Source organism: Pituophis catenifer, unplaced genomic scaffold (genome assembly GCF_029215685.1).
Source record: "Pituophis catenifer annectens isolate HBS135680 unplaced genomic scaffold, rPitCat1.0.hap2 SCAF_9, whole genome shotgun sequence".
NCBI classification, from domain to species: Eukaryota; Metazoa; Chordata; class Lepidosauria; order Squamata; family Colubridae; genus Pituophis; species Pituophis catenifer.
Window position 1 is genome coordinate 25,404,899 of NW_027256889.1, and position 15,926 is coordinate 25,420,824.

At 44.1% G+C, this 15,926-nt stretch overlaps 1 protein-coding gene across 1 annotated transcript in view; it reads right to left on the reverse strand.

Annotated features, from left to right (window-relative positions):
* Window positions 1-15,926, reverse strand: part of ADGRB2 (adhesion G protein-coupled receptor B2) — a 329,562-nt gene that overhangs the window by 12,181 nt on the left and 301,455 nt on the right. The window contains exons 23-27 of the mRNA XM_070949232.1: window positions 14,959-15,130; window positions 11,447-11,542; window positions 9,073-9,112; window positions 7,163-7,827; window positions 1,391-1,426 (exon numbers count right to left, since the gene is read on the reverse strand). Of these exons, the coding sequence (XP_070805333.1) occupies window positions 1,391-1,426; window positions 7,163-7,827; window positions 9,073-9,112; window positions 11,447-11,542; window positions 14,959-15,130 (1,009 nt within the window). The remainder of the gene's footprint in view (window positions 1-1,390; window positions 1,427-7,162; window positions 7,828-9,072; window positions 9,113-11,446; window positions 11,543-14,958; window positions 15,131-15,926) is intronic.

A 15,926-nucleotide genomic window follows, 5' to 3' on the forward strand; every position in this document is an offset into this window, starting at 1 on the left:
AGGAAGAGAGTTCCTCTGTCTCTCTTCCACAGGAAGTCATCTACCATACTTGATGATTTTCTCTTCAAACCAGGCCAAAAGGTTTTGAGATAATCAGCATCCTCTAAGAATGTCTGCAGCAACATAGATCATCTTTCCTTGATTGGAAAAATGGTATTCCATCACACAAAGATTTCTTCACCACTTTCTGGATCTACCTAGTCATCTCCCTTAGGGTACCTCAAATAATGGGCAGGATTTAGGAAGGCATATGGTTCCTCAAGAGTCTTATTGAGTCTCCCTGAGACTTGGAAATGGAAAGTGATCTCATAGAGATTGGCCAGGTATAACCACAACATCTTAATATGTATTGCGTCAAATCCAGAGTTCATGATAATATGAAGACAAGTGATTTTATGCTCTAAATGCCTCACAAATCTGTCACAGCAGATCCCTGAAGGTTCCAACATCAGATTTTCCAAAACAGATGACAACAAACCCTTAATCACTTTAAAGTGCTCTGCTGGACAGCTTCTTGAGGATGCAGTGGAGATTGCATAGAAAGCTTTCTCTGCAACCTTCACCACTGAGTAATAAGAATGAATGACTCTTAGAGTGTCTGCAGTCTAGTGGTTTCCTGAAAAAGCAAAGATATTCGACTTCACTGTCCCAGAGAGAGGACTTCGTGATCATTGTTATCAGTGACTTATTCTGTTTCCATTCAATAAATCAACAGAGGTTCACAAAAGTTCACTGATTCTGGAAATTCTTCCAGAACCTCCCAAAAGCCATCAGATTCCCTAAAACTCCAGGCCTGATTATCTTAATTGATCCCCTTCCCTATTGGAGAAGGAAAGTTAGATACCTAACTTCTCTGTGTGATGGTTTACCCATGAAATAAAATTCTCATTGGCTTGATGATAACTTCAGACACACTCATGGTTGTCCAAGAGATAATTAAATCTTAGACAGGAGTAAATATTTTACAGTAGCACTAGCACTTAGACTTATATACCACTCCATAGTGCTTTACAGCACTTTCTGAGTGGTTTACAGTGTCCCCAACAATATGGGTCCTCATTTTATTGACCTCAGAAGGATGAAAGGCTGAGTTGACCTCGAGCCCTTCAGAATCAAACTCCAGACTGTGGGCAGAATTAGCCTGCAATACTGCATCCTAACTACTGTGCCACCAATTCTGGGCACCTACCACTCCAGCCCATCCTCCACACCAAGGATATAAAGACAGAGCTCCCATCTAGACAATTGTCCCCCGAATTCAGATCCCATCTGAACAAAGTCAACTGGACACTCCCCATCCCAGGGGTATCATTACAGAATTTAGACAACTGTCTGGCCAGCAGTTAGACAGGGCACAACTCACTTAATTATACACCAGGTGGGCACTCACCTCAAAATCCAGGTCAGAGTACCGTAGTCTTTTCCTCTGGGGAGGGAGGCATGAAGTAAGCATACCACAAAGGGGGGAGGAGGGAAAAAAAGAAAACATTACTTTGTCTAATTCTTAGATGGAGTTTTGGAGAGCGGATGGTTGGAAGGCACCCAAGAAATCATCAGAACACAGAGAGATGGAAGTGTGGGAAGGGGGTTAGAAGAAGCAGGAGGAGAAAGTTATCTCCAAAGCATTACAGGAGCAGAGAACAGGGTCAACCCCAGTGGTGGGTTTCAGCCTGTTCTCACCACTTCGGTTGTTAACTTTCTGAGCAGTTTAGCAAACTGGTTGTTGGAAGAAATCATTAGGGCAGAGAACCGGTTGTTAAATTACTTGAATCCCACCACTGGTCAACCCTAATGCAGCTTGGTGGCCATGTCCTTTAGCCAATTGTCTGTGGCTACAAAATGGGTTACCAAAGCTGTTTGTGCTAAAAAAAAACTACTATTCTAGCTGCATCTTCCAACAGGCTCTTAGATGACAATTTTTCAATGGCCTCCAGTTTTGAGAAGCTCATATCACTTGGATGAGTTCTTTCTTTCAATGTACCCCAATATTGGAAGAGCAAATGGAAGGGAAGAAGTTGAGTTTTAGCATTTGACCGCAAAAATAGGGAGTTGATTGCATTTCAGCACAACTTTCCCATTTTAGTGTCTTCCACATAATAGTGGAAAAGATAATTCATGCCACCCTTTCCTGAAGTCCAAGACGATGAGAATAGAATCCAGAGGGCAGACCCTTTCTTCTCCTTGTCTGTTCATCTCGATCCCACTGCCAACTTGAAGCTCAGCCCCATTGCCATACTTCAATTGTGGTGCTCTTCCCTACTTCTACCCCCCAAAAAACCCTCACCTTCCTTCTTCCCTCCTGTGAACCCATTCAGAAGTTGCTGTTTTGTTGCTCCCTCCCCCCGAGGTTTGTCTGAAGGGACAACTTTTTCTCCTAAAAAAAAAAAAAAAGTGAGAATAAAAATGCAAAAGCTGTGACTTCCATGGCAGTACCAAATAGAGAAACTCTTCAGCAAGGGGGAGGGAGCAAGCTCACAGCATATTCACTAAACATCAGAGGAAAAAGTGGAGGATTAAATGCAGATTAAATCAAGTTAGGGATCCATGTGGTCTAAGGATGCAGGGAAAAGCCTTCTGAAATAGATGGGCAAAGGACTGCTTTTATGCTTTTTGAGCGAGCTCTGCTTTTCACATGCCTGCCCTTGAATTCAAAGTCAGACCACTTGCTGCAGGCAACAGTTTCTGCAGGGAAAACAGACACAGTCACGGGTACAGGCTCAAACTGGTTGAACAATCCATTTTAACTCCGGGGAAGATTGTCCAATCAGATTTAGTGCAGAAGTTGAAAAAGGCTAAGACCATCTTGGGAGGCATTCACGTGGTGGAATGTAGTCTGGATTCCCAGGAGAGAGGGGCAGCAAAACATAGAGAGTTTAGTCAGATGGAAGAGCGTTTTAAAGGTTCTTCCCTAATTATTCCCAGGGTATATTTATAGTGATTGCAAATACAGGTAGTCCTCAGTTTACGAACACAATGGAACCAAACATTTATGTTGCTCCGTGAGACCATTTTACGACTTTTCTTGATATAGCTGTTAAATGAATCACTGCCATTGTTGAGTTAGTAACACAGTTGTTAAGCAAATCCGGCCTCTCTGTTGACTTTGCTTGTCAGAGGTTTGCAAAAGGTAATCATACGATTCCAGGACCCTGTAATTGTCATAAATATGAGTCAGTTGCCAAATGTCTGACTATTGATCACCTGACCACGGGGAAGTTGCAATGGCGATCAATGGTCATAAGTCACTTTTTCAATGCCGTTGTACATTTGAACGGTCGCTAAATGTACTGTTGTAAGTTGAGGACTACCTGTAGTTGTTTTAGCTTGGCAAGATTTCTGCCTGCTCATGAAGAAGAAGAGTCAAGGGAACTGCTCAGAAGTAATCCCACATGTCTTCCGTGATCCTTGGGGCCTGAGAGGGAGGCATGCAAGCTCTTCCTGCACTGAGGAACACTCAGGAATAATGGCTGATACTTCATGCTCAACCATAAATCAGTAGAACATATTAAAAACTTATTTTGGGTTTATATTACAAGCTCCTGGTTCAAAATGGTGAGACAATAGCAGTTAGAGTTATATACTACTTCCCGGTGCTTTACAGCCCTCTCTAAGTCGGTTTACAGAGTTAGCATATTGCCCCCAATAATCTGGCTCCTCATTTTACCCACCTCGGAAGGATGGAAGGCTGAGTCAACCTTGAGCCTGGTGAGATTTGAACTGCCGAACTGCAGCTAGCAGTCAGCTGAAGTAGCCTGCAGTACTGCACTCTAACCACTGCGCCACCTCGACTCTATAACATTCTTTGTATTCTTCTCAATTCTTGGAGACCTGATAAGTAAGCATGGCATTCAGCTCTATGGTAACTCTGCACTGATCAATCCATACATGGGGTGCTCATCTCTAGCTCTGGGCATTCCTTGTTAAAAGGGGCACAGAGAATTTGAAGCAAGCTCAGAGGACAGTCACCATGGGGATCTGGAACTCCCAGAAGACAAAGAAGGGTTCAAGGCAGGGGTGAAATGCTCCCGGTTTGGACTGGATCACCCGATCCGGTAGCGATGGCGGTGGGTGGTTCGGAGAGCCAGTAGCAAAATCCCTGCCCACCCCCATGCCCATCTGAGCCGCATGATCATCAGAGGCTTTTTTTTTTTTACTTTTAAAAGCATTTTTTCTACAACCTCTTCAGATGAAAAAATGCTTTTAAAAGTAAAAAAAAAAAATCTCTGATGATTGCGCGGCCCAGCTGGGATCCTCAGAGGCTTTTCAAAGCATTTTTTTCTGCAACCTCTTGGCCGAAGAGGTGGTAAAAAAAAATGCTTTGAAAAGTCTCAGATCCCAGCTGAGTTGCCTGATCGGCAGAGGCTTTTCAAAGCATTAGAAAAAGTGCTTTGAAAAGTTAAAAAAAAAAAGTTGGCCATGCCCACCCAGTCACATTTCCCCCACCACCAAGCCACGCCCACAGAACCGGTAGTAACAAATTTTACATTTCACCCCTGGTTCAAGGCACTGGCCATGTTCAGCTTGCAGAAAGGAAGACCAAAGGGAAATATTGTGATGGTGACTAAGCAGCTAACAGGTTGTCACATGCAAGAAGGGTCAGGTTTTTCTCCAACAAAATTGAGAGGAGGACAAAGGCCAAATGGTTGAAATTAAAAGAAAGAAGGTTCAGGTTCAATGGGAGACGGACTGTCAGGGTAGTAAAAGCACTGCATGCTGGAACAGGCTGCTGAAATTGTGGTAGACTCCCCTTTGTTGCAGCTTTCAAATTGAGATTTGGCTGGTCAACCCATGGGGATGATTGAGGTCTACAAATCTGTGAAATCCTTTTCTACCCATGATAGAAAAACCTGTCTGGGAAATTTTGAGAGTCCATGTCCTCCCATGACCTGTGATGGAATCCGCAACTGGAGAAGGAGTGGAGGAGAATTCTAACAAGATGACTGCAATTACCCAGGGAGGAGGCAATACATTCCAGAGAGGGCCTCAAAACAACAGGCAGCACAGTCCTGAACAGGATGGTGTAGGAAGGAAAAGGTTCAGAGTAGCCACAGCCTAGAACAGTGATGGCTAACCTTTTTGCCATCGCATGCCAAAAGCGGGGGTTGTATGGGAGTGTGTCTGTTGCATGCGTGCATACCCACACCCATAATTCAATGCACCCTGCCCCCCCCCGCGCATGAGTCCCCTGCACTCCCCCCGCTTTTGGCACAGTAGGCATGGTAGGCATGTTTTTTGCCCTCCCCAAGCTGCAGAGGCTTTCTTGGAGCCTGGGGAGGGCGAAAACAGCCTTCCCCACCCATCCGGAGGCCCTCCGGAGGCTGGAAACGGCCCGTTTTCCCCTTTCCCCAGGTTCCAGAGGCTTTCTAGGATCCGGGGGGGCAAAAACAGCTTTCCCCGTTTCCCAACTTCCGGTGAGCCCAGAAGGCCCAAAAATCAGATGGCCAGCATGTGTATGCACACTGAGCTAGGGCAATGCTCGCATGCCCACAGATATGGCTCCACAGGCCACCTGTGGCACGCATGCCATAGGTTCGCCATCACGGGCCTAGAATCTGCCAGGATACAGTATATGTATTAGATTAGCAGGTAATAGCTTTAGTATGGCAAGATTCTGTCTATTAGAGGTAAGCAAATAAAGATCTGGATTCATTTGGATTTCACTCTATCGTCTTTAGGATTATGCCTGACATGTCTACAGCATAAAATAGCCAAGCTTAAGAAACACTAATTTGGACCTTCACCTTCTAGAGCCTTTGGGGAGAAAGCCATTAGCAATCCCAGGGTAAGTTTGAGTTGCAAAGAACCTGTCCAACTTTGTCTAGTCAAAGCATTTTTAATTAGACAAATGATTCCAAATGTATGCACATACCACCGTGTATGCAAGCACCCCCTTGGTCTCAAATATCAACTTGTATACATGGAAACACCCTTTTTTGTGAATTGCTGTATGCAGATCTACATCTTGCAACCACCACCTCTCCTCACATGGTCACCTGTGCACATCAAATGCATTTATAGTGTTTTCAAAACCCACGTATGCAACCTATGAGGAGAAACTCTTGTAACTTATACTACTTTACATAAAATATATGGAAAAACTTTGCACATGGAAAACATGACACTGGGAGATGTCTAGATCAGAAACATTTTTTTCCATGAGATGTATTTTCTAGGTCCTGACAACAGTTTTGGAGACAATACTATCAAACATGTCATTCTTTTCTTTTCAAGGCTGTAATATTGTTCTAAACTGCAATTCCTTGTTACAACAGAAATAGCTTAAAGTCCTTTTCCTCCCCAGTATCTTAAGTCAAGATAAAATCATAGATAATGGAACATCTAGGGAAGGAAACAGGAAGACGCTTCAGCTGTCCTCTACCATCTTTGGATCCTACACCAGTTGCAGAAAAAGGCTAGGAAGCATTGGAAAATATGATGGTATCACAGTAAAAACGCTTCTGTGGTAATTCCTCATCCTGGACCCAGGACAAGGCAAAAGTCAACGATTCAACATGCTCCTAAACAGAAATAAATCTAGTTAAACTCAGTTGGACTTACCTCTCAGCAGGTATGCAGAAGTATTTAACAGCTCAAAGAATAGTCTAATCGGGATTCTGCAGTCCTTTCAGCCTTCCACACTAAGTTAGATACAGGTCATCCTTGATCTGCAACTGGTTGCTTAGCAACCTTTTGAAGTTACATACCACCCAGATTCGAAGTACCAATGATCACCTCCCCTGTGGTCACATGACTGACGTTCAGCCACTTGGCAACTGGGCTGAATTTTTGGCCATTTGCAGCATCCAGCAGTCATATGATTGCCTTTTGTGATGGTTTTGCTTCCGATTATTGGCAAAACCACACCCATCGTGAACCACTGGCATGTTTAACAACCAGGCATTTGCTTAATGACCCCTGCAAAAAGGGTTTACATACAATCAATCAATGTTCTGCCCATCCCAGCAACGATTGTGATGGGCAGGGTCCATTATGACCACAAGCCAAGGATTACCTCTAATCTTTACCTTCCACTTGGACACTTATGAACCCATGCTTGCACAAGCAAACTCCTGAGCCAGAAGCTCTGCCCAGGCCAGAGATCAGCTGCCGTTGCTTTAATTCAACATCAAAGAAGCTTGTGTGGACCCAGAGGGACTCTTACCTCCAGGGAGCCCACTTTCATGGCCGAGCCAGGTACGGTGCGGGGCATGCTGCGGCTTCGTTCTGACAACTCTGAGGCCAGGATCTGCCGCACCGTGGGGTGTTGCTTGAATTGAAGGCCGTATGGGTGCTTGACTGTCCCATAGGGCTGGTTCAAGTTCACGTTGATGTGGTCCATGGAGGCAAAGCTGGGGTAAGCCTCGGCCTCCACTGATTGCCGGCCCTGAGGCAGGCCTGGAGGTTCATCCAACTTGATGTTGAGTTTTCCTTCTTCCCTGGTGAAAGGCTTAAGGCTCACTGTCCTCCGGGGAAGCACCATGTAATTGCTCTCAAGGGAAGGCTCCTGCGAATGCAGCCAACTGTAATCCAGTTGCCGCAGGTTGCTGTCACTGCACAGGTAGACCGGCCCATGAGCTACATCCACGTTGACGTCCTTCTTGGCAGGGGGGTCACTGAGCTCCTTCAGCCCTTTCACCACGTTGTGGGTCATTTGTGGCATCTGGACCAGGATGGAAGTGGGTGGGATGTTCCCAGGGAGGGTGGAGAAGCCCAGGCCACCTTCGGAGCTGGTGTTGAGTTTTGGATCCTCATCACCGTCCAGGGAGATGCGCGACAATGTGCTGGTGATGGTAGCTGGGTTGCACGTGTTAACCTCTTTAAAGAGGACTGGGAGAGGAGAGGAGGGTTGGACAGATTATGAAACAGAACTCCCTGTGCATTGACAATTTGTCAAGGGGTTTGGAGAAGGAGAAGGAGCAATTATTTAATGGGGATTCTTTCTATTTTTTAAACTTTTCTAGTGGAGATAGAAGTGTGCCTGTCATACCTAACCCAGGTCCCAGTGCCCTAGGTGCAGAGAAATGGATTTTTCTGAGACTGGAAATTTGATTGTTTAAGGAAGGAGTGGAGAACCCTGAAACCTGGAGCTCAGGGAAACTACTAAGTTCTTCTGAGTTCAATATTAAGAGTGCTAGCAAGGGAGGGGGGAAATCTGCTTCTTCCCTCTACCAATTCTCATTCTATTTGACGAAAGAAGACTTTGCTTTCAAACTTCCAAAAAATATATATAGGAGAATTTTGGTAAAATTCTTTGGAGCACCCTTGCATTTAGGAGAGTCAAGGATTGTGCCTGTCTTTCATTGCACCATCACATCTGCATGAAGTACCTCCTTCCCAGGATAAATAATCTGCAAGATGTGGTACACTATCTTGTGTGAGAGGCACACATACAGATCTACAAAAAGGGGCAAGATTTCCATTGTGATGTTGTTTCCTCCATTTTGTAGATTTTGACTCCCCAACTTAAAGATCTCTCTGCTGGGATTTTTTCCAACTGGGAAAGAGTGAGCAGTCAGAAAAGTGGCAGAGGGAGGTCACAGAAAATAATTCCTCTTTTTGGTAGCTTCTTCTAATTCTTCCAACCATACAGTCAGCTGGAAACCAGCTTAGTGAAATTTGAAAGAAATCTTAAACATAAGGGGATAAAATGGAAGGGGAATACAAAAATGGACAAATTATAGAACTGGTTTCAGCATAATACGGATGTTAGTTTCAGGCTGAATTAATGGTGTGGAAGATAATGGGGAAAGGAAAGAGAAATTGGACTGGATAGTAATAATTACTGGTACATGTGTACAGTACATAGACTGACCTGGTCATACCATTAGATTTAATCTGGCCGGGCTTCACACTGAAAACTTCCTTCTCTTGCAACCCACTTCCTTCTTTTTGCACCATATGTCCAAACCCATCAAATCCTGACCTCCTAACTTTCAGCAATCCTAAAAGACCTTGAATTTCTTCTACACTCGGGGAAGGGAGTAAAACTGGTCCTTTCTCCATCATGCAGTAAGATCATTCCACAGTCAAACCCTCTTTTTCTCCCACAGGAAAGAAGAGAGAGGCCCTCACCTGTCTGACACGCCAGGTCAACATCCTTTTCAAAATCTGTCTATAAAAACACAGGAAGAGGGGGAGAAAGGGAGAAGAGAAGGCAGGAGAAGAAAAGACGAGAGGAGGAGAGGAGAGGAGAGGAGAGGAGAGGAGAGGAGAGGAGAGGAGAGGAGAGGAGAGGAGAGAAGAGAAGAGAAGAGAAGAGAAGAGAAGAGAAGAGAAGAGAAGAGAAGAGAAGAGAAGAGAAGAGAAGAGAAGGAGGGAGTGGAGAAATGAATGCATCATGGACAGCAAACAAGATTCAGTTATATTGCTTATTTTGGACTTTCCATATGGATTAAATTATTTTGGGGATAAGGAAAAATAAGGGTAAACAAAATATTCTGAGTTTGGAATGGCTGTTCTGAGTGTTTGAAGCTTTTTCATCTAGCACCTTGTATATTCGTTTTGGCCAAAAGCTTGGAACCAAACAAAAATTTCCTTTCTTTGTTGTTTTGAATATTCTGCTCTAATGAACAGGAATTCAAAACAAGTTTTGATCATCACGTTTCAATGTAAGAGCACGAGCGGGCTGATTATCAACACTGAATGCTACTCACCACCCAACCTACAGCAAAGCTGAAGAAGAGATGATTTAAGAAAATAAATAAAAATTCCTATGTCATAAACAAACAAACAAAGTAACAATTTAATACAAATGAATGTGTTTTGCAGCCCTTCTATTTCTTTGTTTGCTAGCTTGCTAATTTGTTGAGATAAGGAACACTCAGCATGGATTACCATCCTACCTCCATGTGCGATCCTGGGATAAAAATGAAGAAATAAGGAATTGGGATAAGTTCCCGTCAGTCCCTATATTGGAATAAGCAACTTGTTTTAAGTTCTGTCCTATTGGAACAAAACCCACTTGAAAAGTTTTGAACACCATTTGCGTGTTTAAGTATTTAGTCTATTTTGAAAGCCAAGTTCAAATGGTGATATTATGCGTGCTTGGCTGAGCCCCCAATAGCCGAGTTAATATTTGATGACTGATCAGCACGAAACTGGCATAAAGATGGACATGTGCCTGGCCAAAATGACAAAGCCTATCTCATAAACAAGGCCAACCGGATGATGGCTTTAAAAGACACACAAGTGTGTGCTATGGACCTCTTAATTTACTCTCAAGTAAGTTTGATCTTATTATCTCTTCACAGGATTCACATACTGCATTTGGGATTGCTTTTTTTTTTATCATGGTTTGTAGACTATATTCAAAATGTCTGGATTTCCACATTATCCTAGCTGTAATCCATAATTTTAAATTTGCAATGGTTGTATTCTCCTAAATATTAAGCGAAAACCAAGCATCATAAAAAACTTAGGACAACAGTTTGTTTAATAAATTGGCTGGGTTTACACATGCATTAAGAAATAAATCATAGTATATAAACCATTGCGACTGGCTTCACTCAATTCACACAAAGACCAAAGAACTCCAGTCATAGTCTAGGTCAAAGTCTAAATGTCATCTCTTCCCCTTTAGAGCTGTCAGCTCTATCTTTGAGAGCACACGTATAAATAAGAGAGCACACCTGCAATTCTTTGAAGGTTAGGAAAATTGCTTGATCATAACAGAAATGTTCAGTAATCTCCACATATGCAACTGGCAGCACAGTTATGTGTGTAAGTTAAAGGTCTGTAGAAGGCTTCACACTTCAGCACACAATTCTTACAGGTCCACATACTTTAATGCTTAGCATCCAAGGTTCTGTGAGATGCCAGGAGTTGGTGGGAGACTGAGACATTCACGTTTGCCCATTGTCCTCACATGGGTGAAATGTGGGTATGGGGAGAACTAGGGAAAGATCAAAGCAAGGCCAGAAGTTCTGGCTTTGAAGGGCTGCAAGAGAAAAATATGCCATTTTTGTTCACCCTAAGGACCATCTTCAGCCTTTGATGGGGCTGGACAATTACATAGGTTGCAGGATCTAATCTGGATGGGTCACTGGGAGCAAAGCTTTAGTCTTCCAAGCTTCTGGACTCATGCTGGAGCCCATCCTCAAGGAACTTCTCTCTCAACAGAATATGAGAGAGACTACATATGTTTTCATCCACATTTAAATGGAGTTAAAATGAAATACAATTCATACAATTCCCCAATTATGCATTGATAGGATATTACAACAGCATATTGTCATCTCTTCCTGTTCGTTAAAAGAAATTTGGTCATTTTTGGAAGTATCAGGCCATTCTGAAGAACTTGTGGGAAGTACACTCAATCCTAGGTCTTCAAGGTACACAATCCTGTTTTAACCCCACAGCCTGTAGTGCAAGACTCTGACCTTTTGTGCATCTATAGCTGTTCTACTTTGTCTCTTCTCTTCTCACAACACAGCCCACACTCACTCACCATGATCTGGACTTGTCCATTCTTGCACGAATCTGGTGAATTCTCATTTTCATCACTTTTACACACCCCAATCTGGCATTTCACCACATCCTGGACCTGCAGAAGACAGACAGATCATTTGACCCCAAGTCTTGATAACACGATGCTCTTCCTCCACTGCCTATTTTCCATTTTTAAGTTCTGGAAGATAAAATTGGGCACATTTCCCAAGTTAACCCTACATAGAACCTGTGTCCAACTTCTATGGAAAAGAAGAAATGATGTGGAAAGGGGTGTTGATGGCTTGCAAAGACATTTCTTGGTCTTGGGTTCAAGAGAAAGCAGCCAGTTGACCTGTGCAGGATACCAGACAATTCTCTTATTGCCCTAACACAGAGAAGTCAATGTATGAAGGGAATGTGGGGGTCTGCAAAAGGATCCTACTCAGTGGTAGGTTTCAAATTATTTTACTACTGCAAAATCCCCATTTCCTCCTGATCAGCTGGGACTCGGGAGGCAGAGAATAGATGGGGGTGGGGCCAGTCAGAATGTTTACTACCGGTTCTCCGAACTACTCAAAATTTCTGCTACCGGGTCTCCAGAACTGGTCAGAACCTGCTGAAACCCACCTCTGATCCTACTCCTGGGTCTCCCACTGGTTGAGTTTGGGAAGGGACCAGTTTTTTTAACCCGGTAAATTTTGTTAATTAGACCTCCAAGAATATAGGGAAAATGATCAATGGCACTACCAGTTTTGGCACTACCATTATTGGTTAAAGGGATTGCAAGGATGGCATGGATGTCTTCAGTCACCCATTTCCCCTATGGGAAAGGTAAAAAGAATCCATAAACCTCTAGAAGTGAAACCTCATTTCACTCCCCTCTCCCCCCTCTCCAAATGATCCAAGAATTGGGCTGAAGGTGTTGCTTTCATCTACCCTAAAGGGATGGGGGAAACCAGAGGACAGCTGGATGGTCATGGATTCTCCTGGAATTAGCAGAAGGAACATGGGAAATTCCAGGAAAGTAAATAGAATCTGCTAGCAACTTCCCTGCAGTTTGGAAGAGATATCAGTATGGCTGGCACTATGGGGCATTCAAAGCCCCACCCCTTAACATGAATAACACACATGGGAAAGAGAGAGGGGCTTCCACTGCCCAGTTTTGCCTCCCATTTTGACACTGTTCCTCATTTCTGAACAGGTGGGTGCTCCTGCTTTGTTCCCAACTGCTTCAGATATTATATTAACCATGTTTTCATAAGTACTTCCACTTTTACCTGGAGTCTCTTTAGGAGCTTAGCCTGATTAGCAATCTTGTATCTTTATTATCCATTTTTCTCTTTTAAAAATTCCTTTTTAATTTTTCCTTTAAAAATTCAGACTCTCTCTGGCAACAAGCCCTGATATGCCAATATTGTTTCAAATTGGCTTAGGACCCAGGTGTCAGTTGTCACATATCCAAGTGACCAAGTTGCTTTCAAGGCTACAGCTGTGCAATGTTCCTTCTTTCTGACTAGGGAATGAGGATAGTAGGGGAGCAGCTGGTTGCAATAGGCACTGTCCTCATCACATTCTTGGACTGAAGTTGTATGACAGTGTTTTTCAACCTTGGTAACTTTTAAGATGCATTGACTTCAATTCCCAGAATGCCCCAGCCAGCATGCAGTCCACATATCTTAAGGCATACTGTTTTGGGAATTCTGGGAATTGCAGTGCTGACATACTGAATTGCACAAGTTGACTCACACTAAGAGAAATAGGACATTGGAAAGGGGATTCCAGCCTTCAGAGCCAAAATAGATGAAATAGGGAAAAAACAGTATAAGAAGGTTGAAGGACAGGAGAATCCACCTTCTTCCATGTACCTGATGGCCATTAACTGGACTGACTGATGGAGAATTTGAGCAAAAGATGGGGCAATCACCTGCATTGTTTTCTACTGGACCTGTTTCAGCTGAATTCAACTGAAGAGAAATTGCCGTCATATTTTCTTTTATACAATGAGAGAATTCAGTAAAATCCCTAGAAAATATTTAAGTTGTGAATTGGCCAAGGGCAACATGCAACTGTCTTGTCCTGCACTCTAACAAGCCACTTTCCCTGGCTTCCCATTCTTCCATTCAGGATGGATTTCCTTGCTTGGACTTTTTCAGAGGCAGTGTGATGGTCACTGCTAAAGGAGATCCATCCTGGAGTTTGCCAAAATACTTGATCCATTTTTTTTTAGCAGACAGATTAATGGAGTTGGAAGGGACCTTTTAAGTCATCTAGTCCAACCTCCTATGCCATTTCTGACAAATGGCAGTCCAATCTTTTCTTGAAAGTCTCAAGTGGTGAAGCTCCCACAACTTCCGAAGGCAACTTCTGTTCCACTGGTTGATAGTTCTCACTGTCAGAAAGTTCCTCCTCATTTCTAGGTTGAATCTCTCCTTGGTCAGTTTCCATCCATTATTCCTTGTCTGGCCTTCAGGTGCTTTGGAAAATAGCTTGACTCCTTTCTCTCTGTGGCAGTCCCTCAAATATTGGAAGACTGCTAAGTTGTCTCCCCTGGTCCTTCTCTTCACTAGACTAGCCATGCCCAATTCTTGCAAATGTTCTTCATACGTTTTAGTCTCCAGTCCCCTAATCATCCTGGTTGCTCTCCTCTGCACTTTTTCTAGAGTCTCAACATCTTTTTTATAGTGCGGTGACCAAAACTGGATGCAGTACTCTAGGTGTGGCCTTCCTAGGGCTTTATAGAGTGGTATTAGTACTTCACTTGATCTTGATTGTATTTCTCTGTTAATGCAATTTAGGATTGCGTTGGCTTTACACTGCTGGCATTTAGCTCAATTGATTTCACTATAATGAAATGTTTCTTGCTCTGTAGCATAGGGGTTCCCAACTCCTGGTCTGTGGACCAGCAGTGGGCTGTGGGATGCCAGGAACTAGGCTGTACAAACAAGGGAAAAGCCATCCTTCGGATGCAGGCAGCATGCGAAAGCATGCCCCTTCTGGTCTGCGGAACCATCTCTCCAGTGGTGGGTTTCAAAGTTTTTTACTACCGGTTCTGTGGGCGTGGCTTGGTGGCCATGGCATGGCATGGCATGGCATGGCATGGCTTGGTGGGTGTGACTTGGTGGGCGTGGCAGAGGAAGGAAACTGTAAAATCTCCATTCCCTCCCCACTCCAGGGGAAGGATACTGCAAAATCCCTATTTCCTCCCGATCAGCTGGGACTTGGGAGGCAGAGAATAGATGGGGGCAGGGCCAGTCAGATTTTTTACTACTGGTTCTCTGAACTACTCAAAATTTCCGCTACCAGTTCTCCAGAACTGGTCAGAACCTGCTGAAACCCACCTCTGCATCTCTCTCCACGGAACCGGTCTTAGTTTTGAGAAAGTGGGCTGAACAACGGGCTTGGGCAAATTATATGAATTGTCAATGATTTGGACTACCCATCCCCATTCTCAAGATTGGCCTGTTCAAGTATACCCCAGGAACACCTCCAGCCCAATGAACACCCAGCAAGCTGGCAACTCTAAATGCCCACCTCCCTGCGCAGAAAGCAGTGGACGGTGATGATGACGAAGCCCTGAACGGAGTTGAAGACAGCAAAGAGGACTTGAAAGAGGATGGAGCGCCGGTCAGTCATGGCAAGCACAGCCGACATCCAGGTGAGCGCCAGGAGGGGAAGAACCACGCAGGAGCTCCACAGCGATGCCCTAGGAGGGGAGGAGGAGCAGAGAAGGTGAGAGGGATAGGCCCAGCAGCCATTTGCAGGAAATTGGGGATTGGGGAAAGAGTGGGGAATGCCTACAGGCTGGCTGGATAAAGGCCTTGGGACCATTTTGCGGGAAGGCTGATGTTGGTCAGCAGTTTCGCATTGGATGATGAACAAGCACTAAAAGACAGCTCAGGGTGCTTCAGGTCTACCTCCCACTCCCCTATCTCAACCTGGTGCTGTTAAGGCACATGGCATCCATAACACCACACTATTTTATCTCAATTTCATTTCATTTTATCTTATCAACAATCAATACCCCATTCAAAAAATTATACCAACCCAGACTAAGAGTAAAGAATAGTCTAATCAAGGAACCACCAAGAACACTCCTACAACAACTGACAGGGTGAACTACTTGTATATAAACAGAGAGCAAACCCCACTCCTTTCCAGCATTGATGATGTTATGTAGGTGGATAATGAAATATCCGCAAGACAACGTCTACAAAACAACCAAGGTCTGCAAAACAACCAAGCTCAGAAAGCACCATGGACCCCACTATATTATCTTTCAAAATTCTATTTCAGCATGGTTGATCCTTATTGTTTCTTGATATGGTCAATTGATCAATCAGTCAGGCTATATCCGTGATGGTGAACCTGTGGCACGCATAGCCATATTGGTGGGCACGCGAGGTCACCTCCCGGACCTTCTGTAAGGAAACAGGCTGTTTCCTGCCTCTGGAGGGCCTCAGGGGGTGGTGGAGAAGGCCCATTTTTCTCTCTCCCCAGGC